Source organism: Polyergus mexicanus, unplaced genomic scaffold (genome assembly GCF_030449975.1).
Source record: "Polyergus mexicanus isolate NDT 795.1 unplaced genomic scaffold, iyPolMexi1.0 SCAF_26, whole genome shotgun sequence".
Lineage (NCBI taxonomy): Eukaryota > Metazoa > Arthropoda > Insecta > Hymenoptera > Formicidae > Polyergus > Polyergus mexicanus.
In genome coordinates, this window is record NW_027223346.1 from 1,390,076 (window position 1) to 1,415,659 (window position 25,584).

Below are 25,584 nucleotides of genomic sequence, written 5' to 3' on the forward strand. Positions count from 1 at the left end.
ACACATACAACACACACACACACACACATATATATATATAAAAGAAAAGTTTGCAAAAATACATACACATAAAATATTGCAGAATTTCCAGTATTATACAAGATCCCTGTCATTCGATAAATTACTATTAATATAACGTTTTCTTTAATAAAAAATCAGTATTGATTTTGCAAGCGGATACAAAGATTATCATTAAATGTTTTTTTGTTTGTTCAAATAATATTCCCGAGTTTTTAACGTGTAATTAAGCAAACAATTTTATTTATATTTAAGTAGGTTAATTAAGTTTATTTCTAAATACAGTATGAATACACTTGATACAATATTATTACTTGTGAAACAATCTATAACAAAAAGAGAACTATAATGTTTGTAATGATTATTTTATGAATTAGGAGGCTTTTTATAAAAGTTTAGAAATAACCATTTTTATTGCTTTTCTAAAATAGACAAAAATATATTTAAATATATCTTATTAGGAATAGCCTAAAGTGTGTGCGTGTGCGCGCGCGTGTGTATGTGTGTGTGATCAACGTGTGCGTGAATCTATGAGCCAAAGATGAGAAAAAGTCAAATAAAATAGTAATAATATATATAATTAATATAAAATAATAATGATAATCATAAAAGTAATCGAGATTGCAGAAACTGACAGATTAAGATTATTCTGCGACATTAAAATATCTAAAATATTTTTTACTCACAGAATTGAAGAAAATTATTCTGGTTAGCAACAAAATATTCCATTCGAAAAACATAGATTAAAGTCGGCCGATTTGAATCTCTGCGTTTTTCCTTGATGGTGCGGTATTTAACAAAGTCTGATTGCTTCTAAAACTCTCTTTTCTTCAATCATCGTCAACGCAAACGATCTCTCATTTTGATTCCCGCTATTTTTGCAAATATTATTTACATTTCAATCTAATTGGCCTATTCGATACACATCTAAGATCGCGTTCGAAAATTTATTCGTCGGATAGAATAGCGTTCGCTCGACCAATCAAGATAAAATGAGCAAAAATGTTTTTATTCCGATTGGCCAATTATACTCTACTCTACAGATCGATTTCCGAACGCAACTCTGAATAGACCAATCAAATTCTATCACACAGCGTAGTTTGCTTTGCCGGATTGCAGCCAATGGGTGCGTTCAGGAGACACAACCGTTGAGTAGTAATCGAACGTGATTGGTTCTTACTTCTAGAACCAACAAATCAATGTCGAGTGTTGACAAGACGATGCTCAACAGTTGTGTTTTCTGAACGCGCCCAATGATCGTCCAACTAAAATTTCAAATGCGAAATAAACAGTTGGCGAAAATAGCGCGAATCGAAGGTGAGGACCCGTGTTCGTCGAAGAGAGTGTTTTTAGTGAGAAATCTTTTCTGATTTAATAAATCTTCGATAGTGAATTCTTTTAATCCTCGTTGCATCTCGTCCTACCGCTCGTGCTGTATTACATTTTATTACAAACAATGGCAGTACAACCTAATCAACAGTTGAGTATGGGTATGAAAAAATCTCTAACCAACATTTTACACCGTACACTTCTATTGTGTTGTGCCTTTCAATATAACTATTTATTTCAGACCCTCCCGCACAACAGAGCTTTGTTAGATTTTTTAAAAATCTTCCAGAGGTAAGCAAACACGTTATTATAATAAATTAAATATTATAAATTTTATGGTTGTCAAAATATCTTCTATTTTATGTACTGTATCTCCTATTTTCTATAATTTATGTATTGATATCAAATGTTAGCCTATTATCAATGTTCTAATTATCCTAAATCTATTATCAATGTTTTTTTACTGTCAGTGTATTTAGTTTATTGAAAAATTTTGTTTTATATTATATTGATAGATATGTTAAAAATACTTGAAGAAAAATTTAAGCGTGATATTATTTATAATAATTGGAGGAAACACGCTATTCTTATTGTTATGTTATATAAATACTATTCTTTTTCAAGTTGATCTTAAATAATGTATAATTTATATTGATTCTGAGATCTAAGGTATAGAAATTGTTTTTAGCTTTAGTAAAGATTCATAATCAAAAAATATTTGAAACTTTTTATTGTAATTAAATATTAATAACATTTAGAAATATAGTTTACAAAAAAGATTGAATATTTATTAGTGTAAAATATTTTTATTTTATTAATATACCAAGAACAAATAAGTTTGATCATTTCTTTCGCTGACAGTTTTTTCTTAACAATATTAAAAAGAAAACAAACGTATGATTACAATTAGCTTTTTTTTTGTTTATGTATTCATATTCCTACTAAATTTTACTTGTATCTATATTTGAATCATTGATAAAATAATAATATTTTGTGAAAAAAATATATAGATGTCGTATGAAAAAATATTTAAAGATACAGAATGGAAAATTTGTTTCTGTATCTTGATATTATACAAAACAGATTTGATATTAATATATTTTTACTTGCAGAAAATGTGTGAAAAATATCTTACAGTAATATAATGTTTTATAATACTAATTCAGAATATGTTAAAATAGTAAACTTTTGATACTATGATTATATATTTCTTGTCTTTGCCTTGATATCATCAGTAACTGCAAATGTTACTAATAGTTACTCACAAATATAACAATTAAATGTATCAAAAATTAGAATTTTGTTACGCATAAATAACTAATTTTTAAATAAGTAGGAAGAACATGAGAGATACCTAACCAAAGTACTCTTTAGCTTTTTCCTTAGCTTTATCATATGTTCTGGTTATTTTATGTCCAAGTCTATTCCAGAAGGACGGTGGTGCTTCCACTGTCGTACCCTCTATTATCTGTGTTGTAATCTCTGTCTCTTCTGTTGTAGTTGCATCCCTGACATGTGGCGTATTTTCAGCAGGCAATGTAGTTACTACTGTCCATGGTATTATTTCCCTTGGCTTTTCCCTGATATCCCATGGGTCCTCACCATCAAGGGGTGGCAAAGTAACGCTGGGATTTGGCCGGACTCTCCTGTAAATGTCATCGTTATGTGACGCATGATATGGTCTTCCGCCGTATGCTTCCAAAATTCGCGACTCTATTTTGAGTTCTGTCTGTTCTGTAGTTTCCGTCGAGATCTGTTGCGCATTTTGCAACGGTATTACCCCTAATGGAGTTTGTTCAGAATTTTGATTAAACTGACTGTCAAAGTGGGATGTTTCAGTTTGTTGACCTGATCCTAGCTGTTGATCATGTTTGTTGTGTTGATCTTGCAATGTTTGAGAAACATGGGCGTCTTCAAATGTATGTTTATCTTGTGTCTCCTGTTGACTAAAGTCAAATGGTCTCAATTGTTCTTGCTGCTGTGCATCTTCCGTTTGCTGCGACATTGAGTTGACATTATGCGGATAATAACTGTTGTGCGAACTTTCGATGTTAGTTAGGTCGCTTGGATGATAAGTATAATGCCATTGCAGGCCTACTGTAGCATCGTTCGATTTATGTACCCAATGCAAGCGATCCATGTTTTCTTTTTCGTTGTCAAATACACTGCTCCCTTGACTTTGTGCGTATGGAATGTTCGATCTATGATGATCAGATCTGGAATGTGTCAGACGACTGCTGTGTTGGCCAGTTTTTCCCTGGAGATTATCTATATCAGCTTCCGGATTTACTTCAATTGGTTCAAAAATATCATCGAGATACGTATCTGTACCATCTATATGCGATGGAATGGAGTCATGTTTTTGATGTCTCTGTCTCGGCTTTGGTTTTGGTGCCGGTTTTGTTGCGAATTGACGATCGTCGTTAATTTGTTGAGTAAGATCTTGCTCCGTTTTCTGCGACATATCCAATTGCCATTCTGACTGTTCATTATTATTGCCGTAAGACGGATATTGATGCGATTGTTGTGAAAGATCATCTGTATTCCAGTCATCTTGTTGAGAAAAATGTTCCGGGTGTCGAGTATTGTATTCTGGCCAGCTAGGTTTCTGCGATTGCTCTCTTTGTTGTCCATATTCTAAGCGTCCTTGCTGGGTGAAATCGTCAAATCCTCCAACCTGTTGGGTTAAGTCTTCATCCGGCTGAGTAAAATCTTCCGAATGTTGACTAATCTTTGGATTATTGGATTGCTGCTGTCCAAATTCTAGTTGACCCATTATCTGTTGCGTTAAATCATGTCCTCTCGCCTGTTGAGAGAAATCTTTACTGTCAAATTCCTCTAAATGTTGATTTTTTGGATTAACAGGTTTATCTATTGATTGCAATTTTAGTTTACCGGTAGTTTGCTGTGTTGAGTCTGCCAAGTATTGATTATTAATAGTCTGCTGTCCGAATTCGAGTTGACCAATCGTTCCTTGCATTAAATCTTCGGATCTTGCAGCTCGTTGCATAAAATGTTCGGTTTGTTGCGTTAATTGCTGAGTTTCATCTGTTTGCTGTCCAAATTCCAATTTACCTATCGTCTGTTGCGTGTAATCATCGGATCTCGCTGTCTCAAATTGTTCAGTTTGTTGCTTTGGATCTTCCAAATGTTGATTGCCATCAGTTTGCTGACCGAATTCAAGTTTATCACTCGTTTGTTGCGAGAGATCATAGTTTTGCTGCGAAAATTGTTCGCTGTGCTGTGTCAGATGTTGATTATCAACAGTCTGCTGTCCGAATTTGAGTTGACCCTCTGTCTCCTGCGTTAATTGTTCATTTTGTTGTGTTAAATCATCTAAATGCTTATTACCAACAATTTGATGTCCAAATTCGAATTTATTTGCTTGTTGCGTGCGATCATTAGATTCTTGTTGCGTAAATTGTTCGTTGTGCTGTGTCATATGTTGATTATGCAAAGTTTGCTGTCCGAATTCGAGTTGACCTTCTGCCTCCTGCATGGATTGTTCATTTTGTTGTGTTAAATCATCTAAATGCTTATCGTCAACAATTTGCTGTCCAAAATTGAGTTTATCACTCGTTTGTGTAAGATGTTTAGATCCTTGCGTCTGTTGTGCAAATTGTTCACTTTGCTCCGTGAAATCATTTAGATGCTGATCATCGACAGTTTGTTGACCGAATTCGAGTTGACCTTCTGTCTGCTGCGTGAAATCTTCATCATGTTGCGTAAAGTCTTCTGATTGCTGATTACTCGCGTGTGTCAGATCCAATTGTTGCGAGTCTGGCTCAAATTCCTGATTTTGCTGCACGTGTTGATCGTCTCGTTTGTACTTTCTGTGGTAACTGCTCTCGTGTTGATAATGTTGGTGAGTCTCTCCGGTGCAATCGGCGCTGTGCGTTCCTCGCCCCAGGTCTAAAGACGATCCGGCAGCGACAAGTTGCTGCCCTGCTAAGCTGGTTCCGTACCCGGAACTGTAACTACTTCCGACACGAGAATCATATCCATGTGCTGTGCTATGATAACGACCGCGTTGCTCATTGTACGCATCCCGATCGTAATGCGTTCTACTGCCAATCCCCGACGTAAGATCAGCGCTACGTTCGGGAGCTAGATTTCCCCCGTGACTCGAGGAACTTTGCCAATGCTCTTCTTGATAGTGTTTGGTTTCATCCCGTCTACCGGGATGAACATTGTAATTCGGGTTCGGGTTGTGTACGTGCTCGGTGAAGAGCCGATTCTGCGCCACGCCGGACTGATGCGCACCCGAGATTTCCGACCGTTGGATTTCGTCTACTTGACGTTCGCCCAAATGCGAGTAACTCGCCGTCTGGTAATTACCTCCGGTAACTTGCACCGGATAACTGAGAGACAGGGGATTTGATTGTGGAATAGGATGCGCTCGAGATACATAAGTCTCATGACCCTGATAGGTTCTTTGACTCTCCGTGTCATAAGTGTTCGGGATGGGATACACTGTTCGTTGTCTCCCCGTATCAGCAATTTCCGTCTGTTGTTGATCGGTATAGTGACGGACAGTTTCAGTAGATGGGATGCGCCGGTAACCTGATAATTGCTGTTGTCCGTAAGTATTCTCACTCTCGGCGGTCTGGAGATCGTTGCTGTGGAAGCTATGGACCGCTTCCTGAGTCATACCTGTGGTGCTAGCGGTTTGATGATGAAAATCTTGTCTGAACTTTTCAAGCTCTCCGTGCAGATTCTTCTGTAATTCGCTGTGTAATTTATCCAGCGTCGGCGAGACAGCGTCACCTGATGTACTGTAGCTCGAGGTGTAGTTCTTCTTGTAATAGCGGACCTTTTTGGGCCCGGATACGTATTGACCTTCCTCCTCAAAGACGCGACCTTGACCACCGTCGGTCCTGTAAGAATCTACTCTGCTCCAATTTTCCGGTGTGGTCTCTATCGTTTGAACGTTAACTCCATGTTGCGAATGTCCGCTATATTCTCCAAAATCTTCGAGTCTCTCGCTTTTATTGTCGATTCTCGTAGATGACTGTTGACTGTGCACCCTACTGTATCCGCTCTCCTTCGTAACCTGCCCCAATTGCGTACCTTGGGACTCGAGATGATTACTCGGGAGGTGCAACGAATCGTACCTATGTTGGCCACTTAAGTCTGTTGCCCCATCTATATTACCAGTACCGTAAGACGACGTAAAATTCTTCTTGTAGTACCGTACTCTCTTTGATCCTTCCACATACTGTCCCCGTTCTTCGTGAACCTTGCCATGCCCGCTATCTGTATTGTACTGATTACGTTCGGTCCAATTTCCCGGCCTGGTATAATCATAATTGTTCAAATTCGTACTACCTTGAACTAAACCCGCATGATCCTGATAACCGCCCGACGTGTGGCGGCTCTGATAGGACGTTCGGTAGAAGTCGCATGACTCTATGCAGCCGCTTGGGGCGGATAAGGTTTGGGCGAACAAAGCGAATAAAACGACTATCTGTCTTATCGCCATAATTCTCATCCGATCTCTGAAATAAAAATAAATTTTTAGATAAATATATTTTTTGCACTATTTCTTTTTATTATTATTATTGCAAATATTAATATTTTCAGATTCATTATATTGCAAAGACTATTTAAAGATAATTATATAACATAATATATAAAAATTAATTTACAATTTATTATAGTATTCATCGATGTCTCAATTAGAACTTCTGTTTTAATATTGTAAAGATAAAGAGAAAAAACAATTTTATGTCTATATGTCATTATCAATTATTCAAATTTTGATCTATTTAATTTAGTTCTTTGGAAGATATATTTAAAGTAAATATGCACACACACACACACAGAAGAAAATATACTTTTTGTTAACTATTCTAAAATTTCAGATGATGCAATTGTCTGTGTTAAATAAGAAAGGCAGCCTTTTCATGATGATACAAGAGGAGTAGCGAAAAAAGACAAATCTGTATATCATCTGTACATTTCATGGTTTATTTCTTCTTTTGTCACAAGATTAAAGCTTGTAATTCAATGTCTCGCATTCACTGACAAGTTTCATTTGCACACACTTCATTCACACTTGTCGCTACGGAAGCGATACAATATTTTATTACCTTATAATGGAAGAGACGCGCCTCAACAAATTCAATTGTTAATGTCGAGATGTTCTTACTAACACTGTAGGCTCACGTATAGCTGGAAGCAGATTACCGCAAATCCATTTATGTTCTTCCCCCCTTCTTCCCATCCATGACTCGAGCACTTATACATATATTAGCGATCTTTTATTTTTATCCATCGCGAAAGTCTAGAGATTCGTTCTTATCGTATACAATTCTCGGTAATGTAAGATTGACGTTCTGGACGTCATGGACGTATGTATAAGAATATTCTTATTTCATCAGTTTTGTGATATATTTATTATATATACATATACATATATGACATCGTATCGCACGTATATTATTGGTATCTGTTTTCCTCTATAAAAATTAAAATTATGACTCGTATTGCTCTTCGAAGAGTTAAATAAATTTATTTTACAACGCATGGAAATGCCCGTTTTTTATTATAAAAAAATTATAGAGAACATTCTTCATGTAATAAAAATAAATGACGCTATGAAATTCTTGTAAACTTCTCTGTATATATAATCATGTTAAAATTAATTGCATAGACAAATCTATTGTATTATAAGAATACAGGTTTTAAAAGGATAAAACAAAGCTTCCTCTATGAGGAAATAAAAAATTATTATAAAATAGAAAATGGCAAAATATAATTATCGTTTAACTTGCTTGTAAATTGATCACGTTTTGATGTATCCTGTTGAATTAATTATACCGTAACATATCTTCTTGACAAATAAATGATTCTGTTCATATATATAGCGACGAGCATAATTCAATGATTTCTAGGTAACGACTATAAGCCGCGTTTTTCCATACTTGGTTTGATGCGTCATCGATTAAGTCATTCTGAATTTGTAACATCCACAATGATCAGGCTCACTTTCATTCAGTAACACCATGGATAATTTTAAGGTCGTTATTATGTAAAGATCGTAATACTTGTATTCGTCATTGTATTTTACCAGAATGTAATGACAGAAAGAGGATATTTTTCCCAAAAATGGGCGAATAACTGAATTTACTCGGGAAGATAATAGAGTAGATGACCTACTTATTACAGAAATTACTGACCTTCCTAGAATATAAACCGTGACCTTTTATCATGCTAAGGGTGAATAATATTTCCACGATCATGACCTCAATATATGGGTGTTATTGAAACTGTTGGGCGTTCTCCATTAAAAGATTAACATGTATAAAGAGATGGGAAGCAGCTCTATCAATCTCTACTTTCCCTTTTGTTAAGAGATTTATGTCAAATATAGACTTTTATATTTTTACGGATATGTATCCGTATCATTTATTTATTAAATTAATATCTCACATACACACACACACACACACACGCACAGATTATTCGCGTAAGAAATTATTTAAATATTTATATCAATAATGTAACGGTTATAAGACATTTTTATATGAGAATAAATTATGTATAGTTGACTCTTATTTTATATTTTGACAATATTTCATGTAATTTTTATGGAACATTGTATATTAAAATAGTTTTCAATTTTCAGAGCACACACATATTCATACATCTTCTCAATAGTTCAAAACAAATCAGATGAAAAGTACGTTTGCTTACAATCCTGTTGAATCGCAAAATGAAAGAATATAGCGAATGGAGAATATCTGAAAAATTTATCAAAATTTTTATCTTGCAGTTATCTATAAAATTTTGTGTCGTTTCGGCACCAATGTAAAACGCGTTTCTTTAAATTCCAAACTTCTATAAAATCGCACGCGTATCGAAGTTGCGACGACCTATGAACACTTTGACCTCTCGATAGGCATGACCTACAGATACGTTACAAGTTTTTTAATTTCTCCGAGAAGTATGAAATATAATATACTTTTCATACAAACAGGGTTTCACAATGCTTAATATTCGTAAAAGCATCTGCTTCTAGTACATTTTTCGGAAATGACATGATTAAAATAGAAACGTGAGAGAGTGCGAAAGTCAAATAAAAATATTTTATATCAAATAATTATATCTTTTCACGCGATAGAATGTCTTTCTTTATTATAACTGTTTTGTTTGTCTATATAAATTAATACTATGATATGATCATACGATACATTTTTTAAATTATATAGAGATATGTTTTTGAATATGTGAAATTTATATGTGAAAAATAGAGAGTTATTTTTATATATAAAAGTATATATAATATTAATAGTTTTAATTGTGACATTATCTTAAAAATTATGTTCTTTATCTCTAGAAGCTTGCAACGTTACGCAAATAAGTCAAGGATAAATTTTAATGACGGGTTATATAGTGTCAGATCCAATTTATAATATGCACAGAATGGTATATTATGTGCTCTCAATTTGTCATATGAAATATTTCTTGGAGAGTTGGGAAAAAATTAAATGAAAAGATGTAGCATTCCAGTAATACAAGTTCTTTCCATACATTGAAAAAAAAAGCTCACGAAAATTCTTGACTGATAATCAATGAGTTTTATATATAAATATATATATATATATATATATATATATATATATATATATATGTATGTATATATATATATATATATAAAACTCATTGATTGTCAGTCAAGAATTTTCGTTTTTTTCGATATATATATATATATATATAAAACGATAATTTTGTTTTCAGAAACTTGACACGACAATACGATTCTTCAATAGGTCAGACTATTATACATTGCATGGAACTGATGCTCTCTTTGCTGCACAAGAAGTATTTAAAACAACATCTGTTTGTAAGATGATTGGAGCTGGTAAGCATAATTTAGAAATCAAACATAAATAAAAAAAAAAAGAATTCTCGCACGAATTATTTATTATATTTTTTGGAAAGAATGTATTCTGATTCTAGCAACACTAACTGCAGATATTTCTTGAAACAATAATCCTCATTTCTTATCCGCTTTTATACTATAAAAAGAATCTCTATATATTTTCCACATATAAGATTATATAACTAATTATATATATAATAATTGTATAAATTGTATAAAAAACTTCTCGTTACAACTAATAATAAAATCATAATCTCTTTTTTGCAGAGCCACATAAGACGGAAGGAGTCATTTTGAATAAAGGTCACTTTGAGACATTTGTGCGTGATTTGTTGTTAGTTAAGCAATACAGAGTTGAAGTCTATGTAAATCAAGGTTCGTCTAAAAATCAGAATTGGGTCTTGGAATATAAAGGTTCACCCGGTAATCTATCTCATTTTGAAGATATTCTGTTTGGTAATAACGACATAGCTGTAGGTGTATCTGTAATAGCTGTGAAACTAGGTACGGAAGGAAAATCTAGGGTAAGTTTATTCTACTTATGATTATATATTTTTGCTTAAAAAAGTACTATACATAACATAAATTATATATAAAAAATTTTATATTAATTAATATTAATTTTTTAAATATATTTTTTAACATATAGATATAATTTTTTATATATAATACATAATATATAATATTATTACACGTATATTTACAAGAATATATATATTTAAAAGTTATATATAGTTTATATAAAATAAAAAATATGCAAATACGATTTTACTTATATGTATAAATTCATAATATATCTAAATTATTATTATTTTATAGGTCGTTGGACTAAGTTGTGTGGATGTTGTTTCGACTTTAATCTTAGTCGCCGAGTTTCAAGATAATGAGTCATTTTCGAATTTAGAATCACTCATTGTAACTCTGGCTCCAAAAGAATGCTTACTAATTCAAGGGGAAGGCAGTTATGAGTTTCAAACTCTTAAACAAGTACGCAAAAATATCATGTTATAATATTAAATATGTAAAATGGTATATAAAGAATATGAAGAGGAATTGGTGTCATACACTTTAGTAAAAATTTTAATGTATAACATTGTGTGTGTAATATTTTTATATTATAATTTATATTGTTATATTTTTTCAGTTAATAGAAAGAAACAATACAATGGTCACTTTAAAAAAAAGAAATGAATTTTCCAGTGATTCAATCATAGATGACCTAAATACATTAATAAAATTCAAGAAAGGACAGAAGCAGAATGCACAATCATTGCCCGAAGTTAATTTAAATTTAGCTATGTCTGCTACTTCTGCTCTCATCAAATATTTAGATGTAAATGTTATTATAGTTTTATTTAGAAGAGATTTTTATGTATATGTAGAATCGTATTTTTACTATCTCAAATTTTGATGATACATTCGTTAATAAATTCGATGATTTTCTTTTTCTAAGAAAAACAGGATTTAATAAAAAGTGTAAAGGAGACAGAGAGAAAGAAAGCGTATGCAACAAGAACATTTTCAAGTTATTTGATATAGAAAATTCCAAAAGAACAAATAATGATTTTGTATATATATTAAATCTATATTAAAGAACAAGAATGATTTAATCATCAAAATTTGTAATAAAGATGACATTTTATATATCTCATATAACTAACGTATTTTTATACAATAATTATTTATTAGTTAATATCGGACGAAGGCTATATGAATCAGTTTAGTCTAAAGCAAGTGGAGCAATCGCGATATATAAGATTAGATTCCGCGGCAATAAAGGCTCTTAATATAGAACCACAGATTGATAGAGCTTCTAACTTGCACGGAAATTCTGCCGCCAGCGTCTTAACTTTATTAGACAAATGCAGGACCGCACAAGGGCACCGACTGATTGCACAATGGGTTCGACAGCCCCTTAGAGACTTGTCTCTAATAAAGGAACGGCATGACATCGTTGAATTATTAGTACAAAATAACGAATTAAGATCCCTTCTTAATGATGATTATTTAAAACGTATACCAGATTTGCAACAGCTCGCAAAAAAATTGGCTAGAAAAAAATCAGCATTACAAGATTGTTACAAGTAAGCTATTGTTATTTATGCGAAAGTAATAAAGTTATTGTCATGATTACAGCAAAATCTTAATGTATACGCACATCTTAATGTATATGCACATATTCCAATACCATTAGATGTTTTTTTAACATTTCTCTATCAAGTTTAAAGTTGATTTTTTCTTCACGATAATATCGAGTAAATGCTTCGACATTTTCGATAAGAAAAAATCATCTCCAAATTGATTTGGATTAACTGGAGAATGTGTTATTAAAAGAACGTCCAATGGTTTTTGACATTCTGTAATAAAAACCAATACCAATGTTTATAATATATGTATTTTAGAATCTACTTGTGTGTATCATATTTGCCAAAACTATTAGAACAACTCTCACCAGAAGCAAGTGTGACAGCACTGAAGACAATGATAATAGATCCATTAAAAGAATTGATAGATGATATGGATAAATTTCAACAGTTAGTGGAGCAAACAATCGATTTAGATGCTGCTGAAAAGGGAGATTTTATGGTTAATCCAGGATTTGCGGATGATTTCAAAGGTGATTATCTTGAATTTTAATCTTATCTTGAAAGCTACATATAGAATGTCTGCAAATAGAATGCTTTCAAATAAAATGCTTTAAACTGGAACTATAGATATCAAAAACATCAGACTATAAAGAATTCAGTTTTCTTTAAACTTGATGCGTTCGTGACTTTTAAATCATAAATAAAAGAAAGAATCTATAACTTTGTTATAAAAAAAGATATATAGAAAAAAGAAATGCAGGACACATCTTCATATATATTTTCTTTCTATCTAGTTTCTAATGCAAATATTGCGAAATAAATGTAATAGATGTAATTATATGAATGTACATATATTATATATATACAAATTTTGTAAAAAAAAAAAAATATTATAGAATTAAAAGATGCTATGGATGAAACAGAGGAAAGAATACAACGACAACTTGGTAAAGCGGCGGATGATCTTGGCATGGAAGCAGGGAAAACGTTAAAATTAGAATCTAATCAACAATTGGGCTATTATTTTCGTATCACGTTAAAAGAAGAGAAAATACTTAGAAATAATAAGCGTTATACAATTTTGGATTCTAATAAAACTGGTGTAAGATTCCAAAACAGTAAATTGAGCGAATTAAACGACGATTTTATAATCGCCAGAAATAAATATCTGGAGAGACAGAAAGATGTTATTACAGAGATTATAGGAATCGCAGGTTTGTGCCTCTTTTCATTTGGACAAAAATTATTTGTACATGCACAAATATAATATTAATGTAATTACTATTAATTTTTATATCTATACAGCTGGTTATAGCGAAACAATGCGTACTATTGGTGGTGTGCTGGCATGCCTCGACGTTCTCACAGCGTTTGCTTCCGCGGCAGTAAGCGCTAACAAAGTGTACGTGCGTCCCGAAATGGTTCCGAGTGAAGAAGGCGAAATGAATCTCATTCAAGTCAGACATCCATGTTTGGAGATGCAGCAAGGAGTAGACTATATTGCCAATGATATTAATTTTAAACGAAGTATGAATTCAATGTGTTCCAGTCCTATAAAAATAGTACAGATAGAATTTCCCCTCTGTGAAGTTTGATTTATATTTTTACATATTTTATGAGAAAAAGGATTTCTTTACCGATTTCTTTATAGATCAGTACCATTTTTGCATTATTACTGGCCCAAACATGGGAGGTAAAAGTACTTACATTAGATCTGTCGGTGTAGCTGCTTTAATGGCACATATTGGTAGTTTTGTTGCTTGTGATAGAGCGACTATATCGTTATTGGATTGTATATTAGCTCGAATAGGAGCTGACGATTCTCAATTGAAAGGATTGTCGACTTTCATGATGGAAATGATAGAAACTGCTGCTATTTTAAAAGTAATTTATGTCATTATAAGAGTTGTTAAAAAAATTATAATAGTAATAATTATGTCCAATATATTTTATTTTCAGACAGCAACATGTAATTCTCTTGTAATTATTGATGAGTTGGGTAGAGGGACATCCACTTATGAGGGTTGCGGAATAGCATGGTCAATAGCAGAGTAAGTACATGTCAGAAGCTGTCATTATGTAAGATTAATATTAAAATCATTTTATCGTATGTATTTTTTTAGACATTTGGCAAGAGATATTAAATCGTATTGTCTGTTTGCTACACACTTCCATGAGATCACCAGGTTAGCCGAAGAAGTACCTACTATACAGAATCACCATGTTACTGCTCTTGTCGAAGACAACAAGTTGACATTACTTTATAAAGTAAAACCAGGAATTTGTGACCAAAGTTTTGGTCTTCATGTCGCTAAAATGGCTAATTTCCCGCCAGACGTAATAGAGGTATGTATTTGATTTATATAAAATAATTGAGATATAATTGATGAATATTGTAACTTTTACTTCGTGTATAAAATTATATATAGTATAGTTGGCGTCGCGATGCTACTGCGTCGTTTTATAATCTTTCCTTTTTTTTAGTTTGCCAAAAGAAAGCAAGCTGAGCTTGAAGATTATCAAAGTGTAGTTTTTGAAGGATCCAATAATCCTCACAAGAAACGAAAGGTCATTCAGGTACTAGTTTTTTTTTTATTATTGTTAATCAATATTACTGATGATTGAGTGAAATAATAAATATGATGTTATTTATAATGGAATAATGTGTTACATCCAGTTTAACAATTTAATGTATAAATAAAATTAGAGTTTATACATTTGTAAGATAAAAGTTATAAAACTTTCTAATATTTTTTTACACAGGAAGCTGAAACACTCATTTCGCAATTTCTCAAAAAGTGTAAAACTTTAGATCTGTCTTTATCTGATGCTGATATAGAAAATGAGGTATTATTATTGAAGGAAGAAATACTGTCTCATAAGAATCCTTACATTAAAGCGTTACTCGACGCTTCTTCTTAAGCAAATAATTAAATATTATAGAAATCCCTATGTTGAGGATGTTTGAAAGAAGGGAGAGAGACAGAAAAAAATAACACACAAGCAGTATTATTTTTAGAAACATTTTCAATTGTTAATTATACACTTTCCTTATTTTCATAAAAAAAATATTTTATATAAAAAAACTATATATTTAAATTTTTGTTTTTTTATTATTCCTGTTTAGAGTATGATTATTGATTATTAAATCATTTCTCACACTGATTTGAACAATTACATTTTGAGTATCGATTTATTTTACCGAGATGATTTATGGGTCAAATTTTTGCAAACATACTATTAATTGATACCATCTGCGGATAACATATTGATTCAAGTTTTATCCGTTATTGTAACCTTGAACTTGACTAGCGTATTCGCTGGTCCTGGGGAGTGTCTGAAGTCTGAAGGCCTGTACCAAGTGTTACTGTTGATCCGTGTAACATTTTTCTATCGTTTTTATCAATAACACACAATTATGGATCCCGCGGTCTTCCCGGAAGAGATTTGGATTAAGATTTTATTATACTGCGATGTACCTGACATTATCGCTTTCGGTAGCACCTGCAAATATTTAAGGAAAACGTCGGACACGGATTATCTGTGGTGAGTGAATGCTAGGGTTAGGTTTATGCCAAAATCAGCATGATTCCGACGAGATTTATAAACGATATGTGTGCTCGAAAGGATCGCGTTTTCGCTCGCGAAAATCGGATACACTGATAATTGTTTACTATCATTTTCCACAATGAGATTAAAATTTTTTAAGTGCACAATTGAAAGATCTAAATATGTCATATTACCGTGATTATTATACCGGAAGCGAAATATAATCTCTTGTATCTTTAAGAAGGTTTTATTTTAGGAAGATGAAATGGCTGCAGTTGATTTCAAAAGTACATTTTAGATTCCCAGATATAAAATGTCTACAATTACTCAGCGTCAGCTTCAAAGCTATGTGCTACAGATTACATATGGTAATAACATTGGGCGAGAACGCACCTTTTCCGAAATGTTACCACTGCAGTGGCTATACTTGTCAGAGAAATTGTGTAGAAGGTTCCAGTGCTAAAGTAGTGATCGAGATTGGCAATAAGTATACGTGGGTCATCACGCCAAACTTTGGATTAAGGAGACACTTCTCGATGTTTGGCATTCCGAAGTATAACAATAAAACTCATATGGAGCAAGTGCAGACTCAAAATGCTCCAAGCAGCAGCGCACGCTCCAAGTCCGACACAAAGTCGCTAGCAAAAAGATTGAAATTATTAAAATTATCGGAATTGGCGACCGCTAAGATTCCTCGGCCAAGCGGACCGTTCTGCGTTTTCTGCAATCCTGTGAAACTGTACAGGGAGAAGCGAAGATTAATCACGCATCAAAATGATCCCATATGTTACACCAGACCGAATCCTATTTATCAGAAGCTCATAAACGGCTACTGCACTGACACAGTTGACGTTTTCGGTATTCCGAATGTGGATGTTGTAAGCCCGGCAGAGGCATTATTATGCGAGGGCACGTTTCCAGTCCTCAAAACCTTTATCGATCACTTGTTTCACCAGATGAGCTTGACCGCAACGCTGAGAAAGCCGAACACTGTACTTATGTTTTGTGAACCATTGGCTATGCAATCCACATTGAGAAAACAGTTGTTACATTATTTATTCCAAGAAGTTAAAGTAGCGAGGTACGATCGTATTAATATCAGTAGTCTATTATCTTTATATTACATTACATTTGTATTATAAACATTTCAATATTCATATGTAAAATCTTACGACTAAAATTATTGCAGGGTATGTCTGGTACCGAAACCCCTAGCAGCATGTGCTATGTTGGACGTGGAAACTTGCGTCGTAATCGACAGCGGTGCTCTTAGTACAACGGTAGCAGTCGTAATCGGAGGACGGGTTATACCGCAACGTTGGAGATTGTTGCCTGTGGGTGGTTGGCATGTTGCTTATCACTTAAAGCAAGCTATGCACTGGCAACCAAAGGAATATCATCAAATTCCTATATCCTACCTGGATGTTTTGGCTGTTAAAGAAAGATGTAGACTGAGTTATAACATAAAAAACGAAGAAAAACGCTTTGGACAGAAGGCGAGAGAACATATTAATCTTCGAGTTGATAGTTACGCGGATTATAAACAATTTTGGGTATATATATATATATATATATACATATATATATATGAATTTTATGTTTATTATAGCTGAAAAAAAATTTAATTTTACTGACAACTCGCGTATTTACGAAAAAAATGTATTAAACAAAAATACCATTATTTTTAGAGAGTTTCTCTAGGGCCAGAGCTTTATATAGCTCCCGAAATGATGTACATCAGCCTCCGTTTACCCGAAGTTATAAAAGATGTAACGTCAGGATTACCGGAAGATATAATGCACGATTGCCTTTCGCATATTCTACTTACTGGCGGAAATACGGATCTTTCGGGTTTCGAATTAAGGCTTACCAAGGATCTACGTGAAGTGTTGCCAGAATATAGTAACATTTTAGAAGTGAGAAGCTGTCCTGGAACGCATAGTTGGAATGTTGCAATGGGATCTACATATGTGCCTTTAGCTGTGCATCCTGGTAAGCATTAATAATTTTTATATGTATTTCCGTATATATAATATAATTAAGTATAACAATATTTATTATATATGTATAGTAACAATGTATATGTGATAATAATGACAGTGAAAAGCATGATATTAAATCAGCAGAAAAACATGAAAATCAGAAACATGTTTAAAATGCATTAAAAGATATAAATATACAATAAAATAGAAAAATATTTGAAAACAAAAATAAATAACAAAGTATTATAAGTAATTTATTTCGAAATTATTTATGTTTTAGATAAAACCCCGCCGGAATACATTGAAGGTAATCCATTTTGGTTGTCACGAGAAGAATATGTGTTGTTTGGTTGTGAATCTCTGGAACACAGTAATGAAGGTATAATAGCTGATACCTTATAATGTGAATGCCTCACTTATTAAATAATTAATTGTAAGATGCACGCGCGTGTACGCGCGCATCTTTTATTTATATAAAAATAATATGTAATGACAGGAAAGTAAATGTTACCATCATTAAGTATATTTTCTCTTATATTGTCTATAAATTGCAAAAGTAATTTAAATAGCTGAAAAGGGGCCTCAAACATTCCAAAATATAACTATCATGTTCACTATCTAAAGGCACCTGAATGTGTTTCTCTCAAATTTTGCTATTTAAAATTTATTTATTAATATAGTATGTGTAAAAAGTATATAGCAAATGTTCCATTTTGATCTACACATAGTGAAATCTGTACACCAAACAAAACAGGGCATATGGAAATTTATATTCTTTGGGTTTTGCGTTTTGAATAATATTGCTCTATTCTAGATGCATTAAAAGTTGATTCTTTAAGCTCACTTTGATTTTAAAAGAAAAGTATATTATAATAGTATATATCGAGATTAATTTTTTTACACATATACTATGTGTATGTACATAGAGTGTCCGTTGTGCTTATGTTTTATATAAAAAAATGTTTTATTGTGTAGATTGTAAGGAACATCTTGTATATATGCTCTAAAACTGCCCCCTCGCCCCCTCATCTCCTGTATTAACTTCGAAACTTATAGCATTTAAATTATCAAGCATTACATAAAAAAGATTCATTATCTATTCATAGTATTTTAGAATATCATGAAGCTTTATATAAATAAAGCTAGTTGATATGTCAGCTGCAATGGTTTCATACATTTGTTATTCTAATTCTATCAGGATTATCATTCTGATACTATTCGGTGCAGTGTTACATGTTGATGGTGTAAATGTTTTAAAGCTGCAGTAATATAAGAAATTTGGTGCCATTTGAGCAATTTTAAATTATAAAGCTATTACGTTTATGTACATGTAGCACATAATGCAATAAGTTGTTTTGTAAATATAGTATATATAATTGAGCACTGCTTAAATTAAAATTGTACAAATTTCAATAATGTAAACGTCAAACACATATTATATGCAGTTAGATATAGAATATTTCCAGAAATTGTTCACTATTTCGTACATTTATATCACAGAAATCTTGCCAAAAAAAGTATGTGTATGTTAACAAGAAAAAATATATAGAAACATTTCTAGTCACCTTAGATATAGATTTAAATATATATTCAATAAAAAAAAAAAAAAAAAAAAAAAAACGGGCAATTTCTCTTCCAAGACGAAATAAATAACACTAGCGACTTGTAATATAAATAAAACAAGGAACAATGAAAATCTTTAGATTATATTATAATTCATTAATATATACGAAGATACTGTTATTCTATATAAATATATAATATATTTTTTTTGTTAATTATAATTTTTTAAATAAGTTATATAAGAGGTATAATTAATGATATAATTATGTATTCAATGTACAGATATTTGATTAAGAGACTGTAATGAATTTTATAGTTATAATTAGAGCATATATATCGAGACATGAGTTGAATATATATATATTATTTAAATAAGAATATGTAATGTGTAGTCAGTATATATAAATATAAAAGTTAATTAGAAAGGATAATATTGTAAAAGTTATGTTATAAACTGACGTTTATATTAAAAAAATATCTATCTAAAAATTATTATTGTTGTAGCTATACTAGAAATTTTTCAGAATAGACTTACTTAGATGTTCATATGAATCACGTGGTTTCAATTCTGTAAAACGCTGAAATATATAAGTATAAAATCTTAAGCAAATGTGAAGATACAACAAAATAGCTTATACATATATACACAAATATCTCGTATATATATCCCGTTTTCATTTTAAACACGTACAAAATTTTGCATCTTTAATATATAAGAAAATAAATAATGCAATACAATCTTTGAGATGAGAAATGAGCGTAAAAATATTTACTTGATTATTTTGTAAAACATTTTCTTTTTCAAGTTAAGAAGTTGAGAAATTAGTTGCCCGCGAAATTTCAAAGTTTTTATTTTTTCTCTTTTTCCATATAGTCTCTCTCTCTCTCCCTCAACGTTAGTCACATTTTACCTTTAGAAATTTTTTAGTTTTACAAATAGTAAGATTTTTTGTTTCAATCTCTTAAGTCACATACAATGTGACTTCAATAATAATAAAAATGAGTCAATATAAAGACATTGTTACCTTTATCATGACAACTTATATTTTCGTAATGAAGCGTTCAGCGTTTATGGCATTCGGAAAATTTAGTATTGCAGAAATCTTCCATATTAAAATATAAAAATTGCATATAGTTATAATTCACTATTGCTTGTGGTTCTCTGTTATTTATAAGGGATGTACAATGTATAAATAAATCTTTTTCAGATATCCATGCATTATATGTTCCATATGCATAAACATATTAAATAAAAAACATGATCGAAAAAATATTAAAGACGCATTTTCAGAATATAATAAAGAAATATTTCAAAGAGAAAGAGAGAAAGAACATAGCTTAATATTTTTTTTTTTTTTTTACGAAAGCAAATTTCTATTGGTACTGTTACATACAAAACATATTCCAAGTATAATATATTGATATATTTACAAAATTATTTTTCTTTTTACGTTTCCGTAAACAGAGGATACTCGTAATTTGATACAGAAAAGAGAAAAAAAAATTATTTTTATACGATCGTATCGCTTTATTAACAATAATAGCAAGCTCCTATGTAATCTTTCAATATATGTATTTATAAAATTATCTACAAAGTTTTATTTTATTTATTTTTTACACAGCTGATGAGTATAAAATGTAGTAAAGAAAGATATTATACTCTCTCAATGTAATTTCATTCATTACTATTTACAGACTATAAAGATTTACTTAAAAATATTACGCATTGTGTATATGTGTATATTAACATTAAATTTGAAGAAATATTTCTATGTATGTATAATGACATTTTCAAATTAAATATAAATTATACAATGTTGACTTTTTTTGTATTCAAGTTATATATTCTGAGAATTTAAAAAATATTCTATATTTGTAAAACTTACAGAAAATTCCAGATAAAAGAGATATTCTAAATAGCGCGTAAGTTTATATAAAAAATCTCACATTCCAATCTAATATATATATATATATATATATATATATATGTATTTATTACTATATATATATTTTCTATATACTTTGATGCTGTATTTAAGTTGCTTATATGATACATAAAGCAAGCGACTTAACAATACCATACTAACATCAACAATACATATGCTAAATATATATGTTACAATCCAATATTTTCACAAACTCTGGCATTATGAATAACGATTTATCAAGAATCAAATTGTGATGAAGTAGTGAGAGAAATATGTTTCTGCTTATTTTGTACATCTATAATTTTACATCTTACCTAGTAAACCACAATTTTAAATCTTGTTTTCTTTACGCAAGATAATGCGCTGTAATATAAATAATAAATCTTGTATATACTGTCATTTAAAAGTAAACTTTTATTATCTCACAAAAAAATCAATTAATAAAACTGCACAGTCCTTGTTTTTTATTGAATAACATTATTGATCTGTGATAAACAAAATACATTAAACAACCCAATGTTATGAAAATGTTCTTTACAGTTTTACAATATTCGTATATAATGTATTGTATATCTTCAAAGCAGTTAAAAACAATCCTAACTCAATGCTTAATGCAATAGGTTGTGATGTTATATTGTTAACATATTAAATGACCAATAAAGTTCATGTTTACAGAGCTATGCATATTCTGTCAAGAATTCTGTAATTGGTTCATTATTGAAAGTGTTGTCCAAAGTGTTGAGCAAAGCTAATATTATTTACAGGATATAATGTTTTGGCAAATTGTTGAAATTGTAATTTTATGATGCTTCTCATATATTGCTAAATAAGCCATAAATATATCTAAGTAGATAACGTTAAAATTTATTATATGCTTTCAAACTTTGCTATGAAACTCTAGCTAGTTAACTCAATCTGTGGATGATCTTGGTTTTGGACTCTTATGATAACGTATGGATCTGAACAAGTACAAATTAAAGAGAAGGAAAGCTACTTCAAAGTGTTATTATTTCCACATGTTTAATTTTACAATATAAACTTGGCACAACAGCTTCAAATATGGCGTAGATATGCATAAAATATGCATGCCATTCAAAGATAAAATGTATGCATAAATCGTATTTCTTTTATTGACAGTCCATAATCCATAAAGAATCATTGCTTTTTATATTTTGAGGAAAAAAATCTTCGTTTATTTTCCCTATAAATATTTAATTACTCTAGAAAATTGTATGAATTTTATTAGTCATCTAATGGTTTATGCAAATTATATATACATGTGTGTAATTTCCAATAATTGTTAGTCTTTTCGCTAAAAAAAGAATGCAGTAGAAAATTACTTGTCACATAAACAAAAATAATTGTGCCTATATGTTGCTACTTGATAAAATAATATGCAAGTATATAGAAACAATCTGTTATATATTAATGCAATAAATAACTTTCAGTCTGAATTATGTAACACATATACAAGTAAATAACAAGATGCTCATATATTCATTAAATTACATATTTTCCCGGAAATAACTATCTCATCTGCATTCTTTGAAATCTTTTTTTCTTTTTCTTACCTCAATAAATCAAAATAGCAACTTAACAACATGAAGTCTTTGCTGGTTCTGCCTCGACTAGATTAAAATCTAAACCACCAGGTCTAGCAAATCCAGTTTTGATGCCATCCCAACCATCCTCTACTTTATACTCGCCAGTTTGTATCCTATTATAAACTTCCTGCGTAACAGCTCGAAACGCTTCTTCGACATTTATACCAGTCTTTGCACTGGTCTCAATATGATGTACACCATGCTCGTCGGCAAACGCTCTAGCTTCTTCCTTTGAGACTTCCCGTCTACCACCATTAGTTACTAGATCCAACTTACAGCCTACCAAAGCGAATACAGGACGATGCGGCTCGATATGTCTGCGCGCCTCCATCATCCATTGAGGAATATGTTCGAAGCTTGCTCTATTACATACGTCATATATGAGAAGGGCTCCCACAGAGTTTCTGTAGTAAGATTTTGTAATTGATCTAAGAAAGTAAAAATACTTGATATTTATCTCTCGTTAGTCGATAAGAATTAAATAAGCAAGTGTATGAAAATCTGTAGCGTGTATGCGTACAAGAATGTACAAGAAAAAATTTATTATTTACTATATTTTTCAATATGCATAAAGATTATATGTACCTAAATCTCTCTTGACCAGCTGTATCCCACAATTGTAATTTTATCCTTGTCCCATCCTTAACTTCTATTAATCGTGCAAAAAAATCTACGCCAACCGTTGGATCTGAAAGCTAAAGTTGAACAAAATATTAAAAGGAATTTCTCTTTTGTTTCTCGTTCCTAATTATTATATCGTAGCATTTTATTGTATAAATTACTCCATTATATATAAATAATATTATCTTACTTTTCCATAAAGCTAAATTTTATTTTTAGTCTCAGGGAGAACGAGTTATCATATTTATTATGGCAATCAATTAAAAACTATAACAACTCTTATATTCTTATATATTCTGTATACTATATAATTGTAAAATTCCTTAATCACATTACTATGCAAACTATGATGATGCAATTCCTTAATGACGAGTTAAAGAATGATACGCAAAAATACAGTGATTCAAAAAAAAAGGAGACAAACATAGCTCGGGATTAAATAGTACTTAAATACAAATACTAATAATCGAAGCTGCAACACACAATGGCACACGAGAGGAAACTAGCCTAACCTATTTAAATCATCAAACACATCGTTGCGGTGATTAAAATTGATTTATAATTGGAGCAATACGTGCGATGACTTGCATTGTAAATTAAGCGGACTTTGTCAGGTCGAATGTTAAAGCGCTGCGTTAAATCACGAGGACGAGGACGAGAACGAGAAAAAAGATAACGCGTAGCAGACATTTCTAATGGCAGCCTGTTTTGCGTGTCTTGCGTTCGGCCGTTATTCGCGAGGAGAGAGAGAGAGAGAGTCCCGCGTGTCAGGAACCGATCGTATTTACCTCTGCGAATTTGCCGTCGGTGAAGTATTTAAGGAGAGAACTCTTGCCAACCGTACTGTCGCCGATCAATATCAGCCGAAACTGATAATCGAAGAGAGGCTCTACCATCCTTGTTACAGCGCCCAACCGTCCGCGAATCGTACGCCTGCTACTTGTTATTGTTGTATATGGTATAAACGTCGTTAATCGGACGCGTGCGACGTCCTTCAGCAGACCTCGCGCATCCCCCTCGCACTTCGCACCAGCGTGACTTGTCGAGCGCCAGCGCGTATAGAGCGACACAGCTGATCGTGACATCAATCATCGAAGCCTCTCCCTTCCTTACTTTACTTGACACCGTATATACCTCGCGAACTTCGCGCTCCGATCGCGCCAAGTAATATAATCATGATGTAAGAAAATTTATTGTTAATAATTATTAATAATAATAATTAATAATTATTTATTAATAATAATTAATAATTATTAATAATAATTAATAAATTTTAAAATTAAACAATAAATTAAACAATAAATTTTAAAATTAAACAATAAACGGTGTCAAGTAAATAAGTAAAGAAAGAAGAGTTCTCCCGCGTGTACCAGTCGCGTATAATCGCGAGGCATTATTATTATTATTAATAATAATAATTATTTATTATTATTAATTAATTGATTTATTTTCTTACATGAATATAATGGTGCGATCCGATCTCCCATGGTGCGGAATACATATATATGCGCACTACGGAATTTGTGGAACGAAATTCGTTCAATTGCAGACATTCCGCCAATTGCACTCCGTTGAAATGTATTTTCTATCTTCTGTCCCATGAAGTCCTGACATTATATTTAGTTATATAAGTAAGTATTTTCGTTATTAATTTTTGTTGTAATGTGTATTATTTATTACACGGAGTATAGTAATTATTTAATTTTGTGTGATATTTATTTGAATATTTAATAAACTTTTACCTTTATTTGTACTTATTCTTTGATCGTTTTCACTGTTCATCAAGTGCAACAGGATCTACAAGGCTGTTTGCCAATATACGTGGTAACAACGTGGAGCTGAAACAGGCGAGGAATCTTACTGATTATGATGATTCAGGCCAAGAGACCGCTATACCTCATCAGCAGGAAAGCTCTTTCTTATGACGATGGCTACATTTTGCAGTGTAAAATCAACTCTAAACTTTAACATCATTATAAAAAAAAAATATCGTCGTAAAAAGATTCTCCCCATTAA

At 31.6% G+C, this 25,584-nt stretch overlaps 4 protein-coding genes and 1 long non-coding RNA gene across 13 annotated transcripts; 3 read left to right on the forward strand and 2 right to left on the reverse strand.

Moving 5' to 3' along the window:
* Window positions 1-1,289: 1,289 nt before the first annotated feature.
* Window positions 1,290-15,703, forward strand: Spel1 (DNA mismatch repair protein spel1). 5 transcript variants are annotated; one of them, XM_070314185.1, is made up of 16 exons: window positions 1,290-1,508; window positions 1,589-1,638; window positions 10,090-10,213; window positions 10,502-10,758; window positions 11,054-11,221; window positions 11,379-11,567; window positions 11,924-12,318; window positions 12,637-12,851; window positions 13,218-13,535; window positions 13,627-13,848; window positions 13,973-14,205; window positions 14,281-14,372; window positions 14,445-14,667; window positions 14,806-14,898; window positions 15,085-15,168; window positions 15,634-15,703. In XM_070314185.1, the coding sequence occupies exons 1-16, from the start codon at window positions 1,475-1,477 to the stop codon at window positions 15,667-15,669; spliced, it is 2,733 nt and encodes a 910-aa protein (XP_070170286.1). In that variant the 5' UTR covers window positions 1,290-1,474; the 3' UTR covers window positions 15,670-15,703. The 5 variants fall into 5 exon arrangements, with proteins under 5 accessions (XP_070170286.1, XP_070170285.1, XP_070170289.1 ...); XM_070314188.1 differs by lacking the exon at window positions 15,634-15,703 and adding an exon at window positions 7,212-7,302 and having other exon boundaries at window positions 1,469-1,508; window positions 15,085-15,391; XM_070314184.1 differs by lacking the exon at window positions 15,634-15,703 and having other exon boundaries at window positions 15,085-15,393.
* Window positions 2,230-7,538, reverse strand: LOC138943378 (kinesin-related protein 4). Of its 2 annotated transcripts, XM_070314183.1 has the most exons (3): window positions 7,440-7,538; window positions 6,676-6,845; window positions 2,230-6,603 (listed from the first exon to the last, which is right to left on the reverse strand). In XM_070314183.1, the coding sequence occupies exons 2-3, from the start codon at window positions 6,836-6,838 to the stop codon at window positions 2,702-2,704; spliced, it is 4,065 nt and encodes a 1,354-aa protein (XP_070170284.1). In that variant the 5' UTR covers window positions 6,839-6,845; window positions 7,440-7,538; the 3' UTR covers window positions 2,230-2,701. The 2 variants fall into 2 exon arrangements, with proteins under 2 accessions (XP_070170284.1, XP_070170283.1); XM_070314182.1 differs by having other exon boundaries at window positions 2,230-6,845.
* Window positions 15,656-20,304, forward strand: LOC138943380 (uncharacterized). Its single transcript, XM_070314190.1, has 5 exons — window positions 15,656-15,867; window positions 16,127-16,951; window positions 17,060-17,423; window positions 17,559-17,862; window positions 18,133-20,304. Exons 1-5 carry the CDS (start codon window positions 15,740-15,742, stop codon window positions 18,252-18,254), a joined length of 1,743 nt encoding a protein of 580 aa, XP_070170291.1. The 5' UTR covers window positions 15,656-15,739; the 3' UTR covers window positions 18,255-20,304.
* On the reverse strand, window positions 16,950-24,639 carry LOC138943381 (ras-related protein Rab-39B-like). Of its 4 annotated transcripts, XR_011448466.1 has the most exons (6): window positions 24,357-24,630; window positions 23,533-23,642; window positions 22,915-23,375; window positions 19,951-19,993; window positions 17,741-18,212; window positions 16,950-17,301 (listed from the first exon to the last, which is right to left on the reverse strand). XR_011448466.1 is itself a non-coding variant. In XM_070314191.1 (4 exons), the coding sequence occupies exons 1-3, from the start codon at window positions 24,462-24,464 to the stop codon at window positions 22,937-22,939; spliced, it is 657 nt and encodes a 218-aa protein (XP_070170292.1). In that variant the 5' UTR covers window positions 24,465-24,630; the 3' UTR covers window positions 17,550-18,212; window positions 22,915-22,936. The 4 variants fall into 4 exon arrangements, 2 of the variants coding, with proteins under 2 accessions (XP_070170292.1, XP_070170293.1); XR_011448465.1 differs by lacking the exon at window positions 19,951-19,993 and having other exon boundaries at window positions 16,952-17,301; XM_070314191.1 differs by lacking the exons at window positions 16,950-17,301; window positions 19,951-19,993 and having other exon boundaries at window positions 17,550-18,212.
* LOC138943382 (uncharacterized) lies at window positions 23,988-25,571 on the forward strand. The gene is made up of 3 exons (XR_011448467.1): window positions 23,988-24,109; window positions 25,118-25,199; window positions 25,355-25,571. It is a non-coding gene; the product is annotated as an uncharacterized lncRNA (long non-coding RNA).
* Window positions 25,572-25,584: the final 13 nt, after the last annotated feature.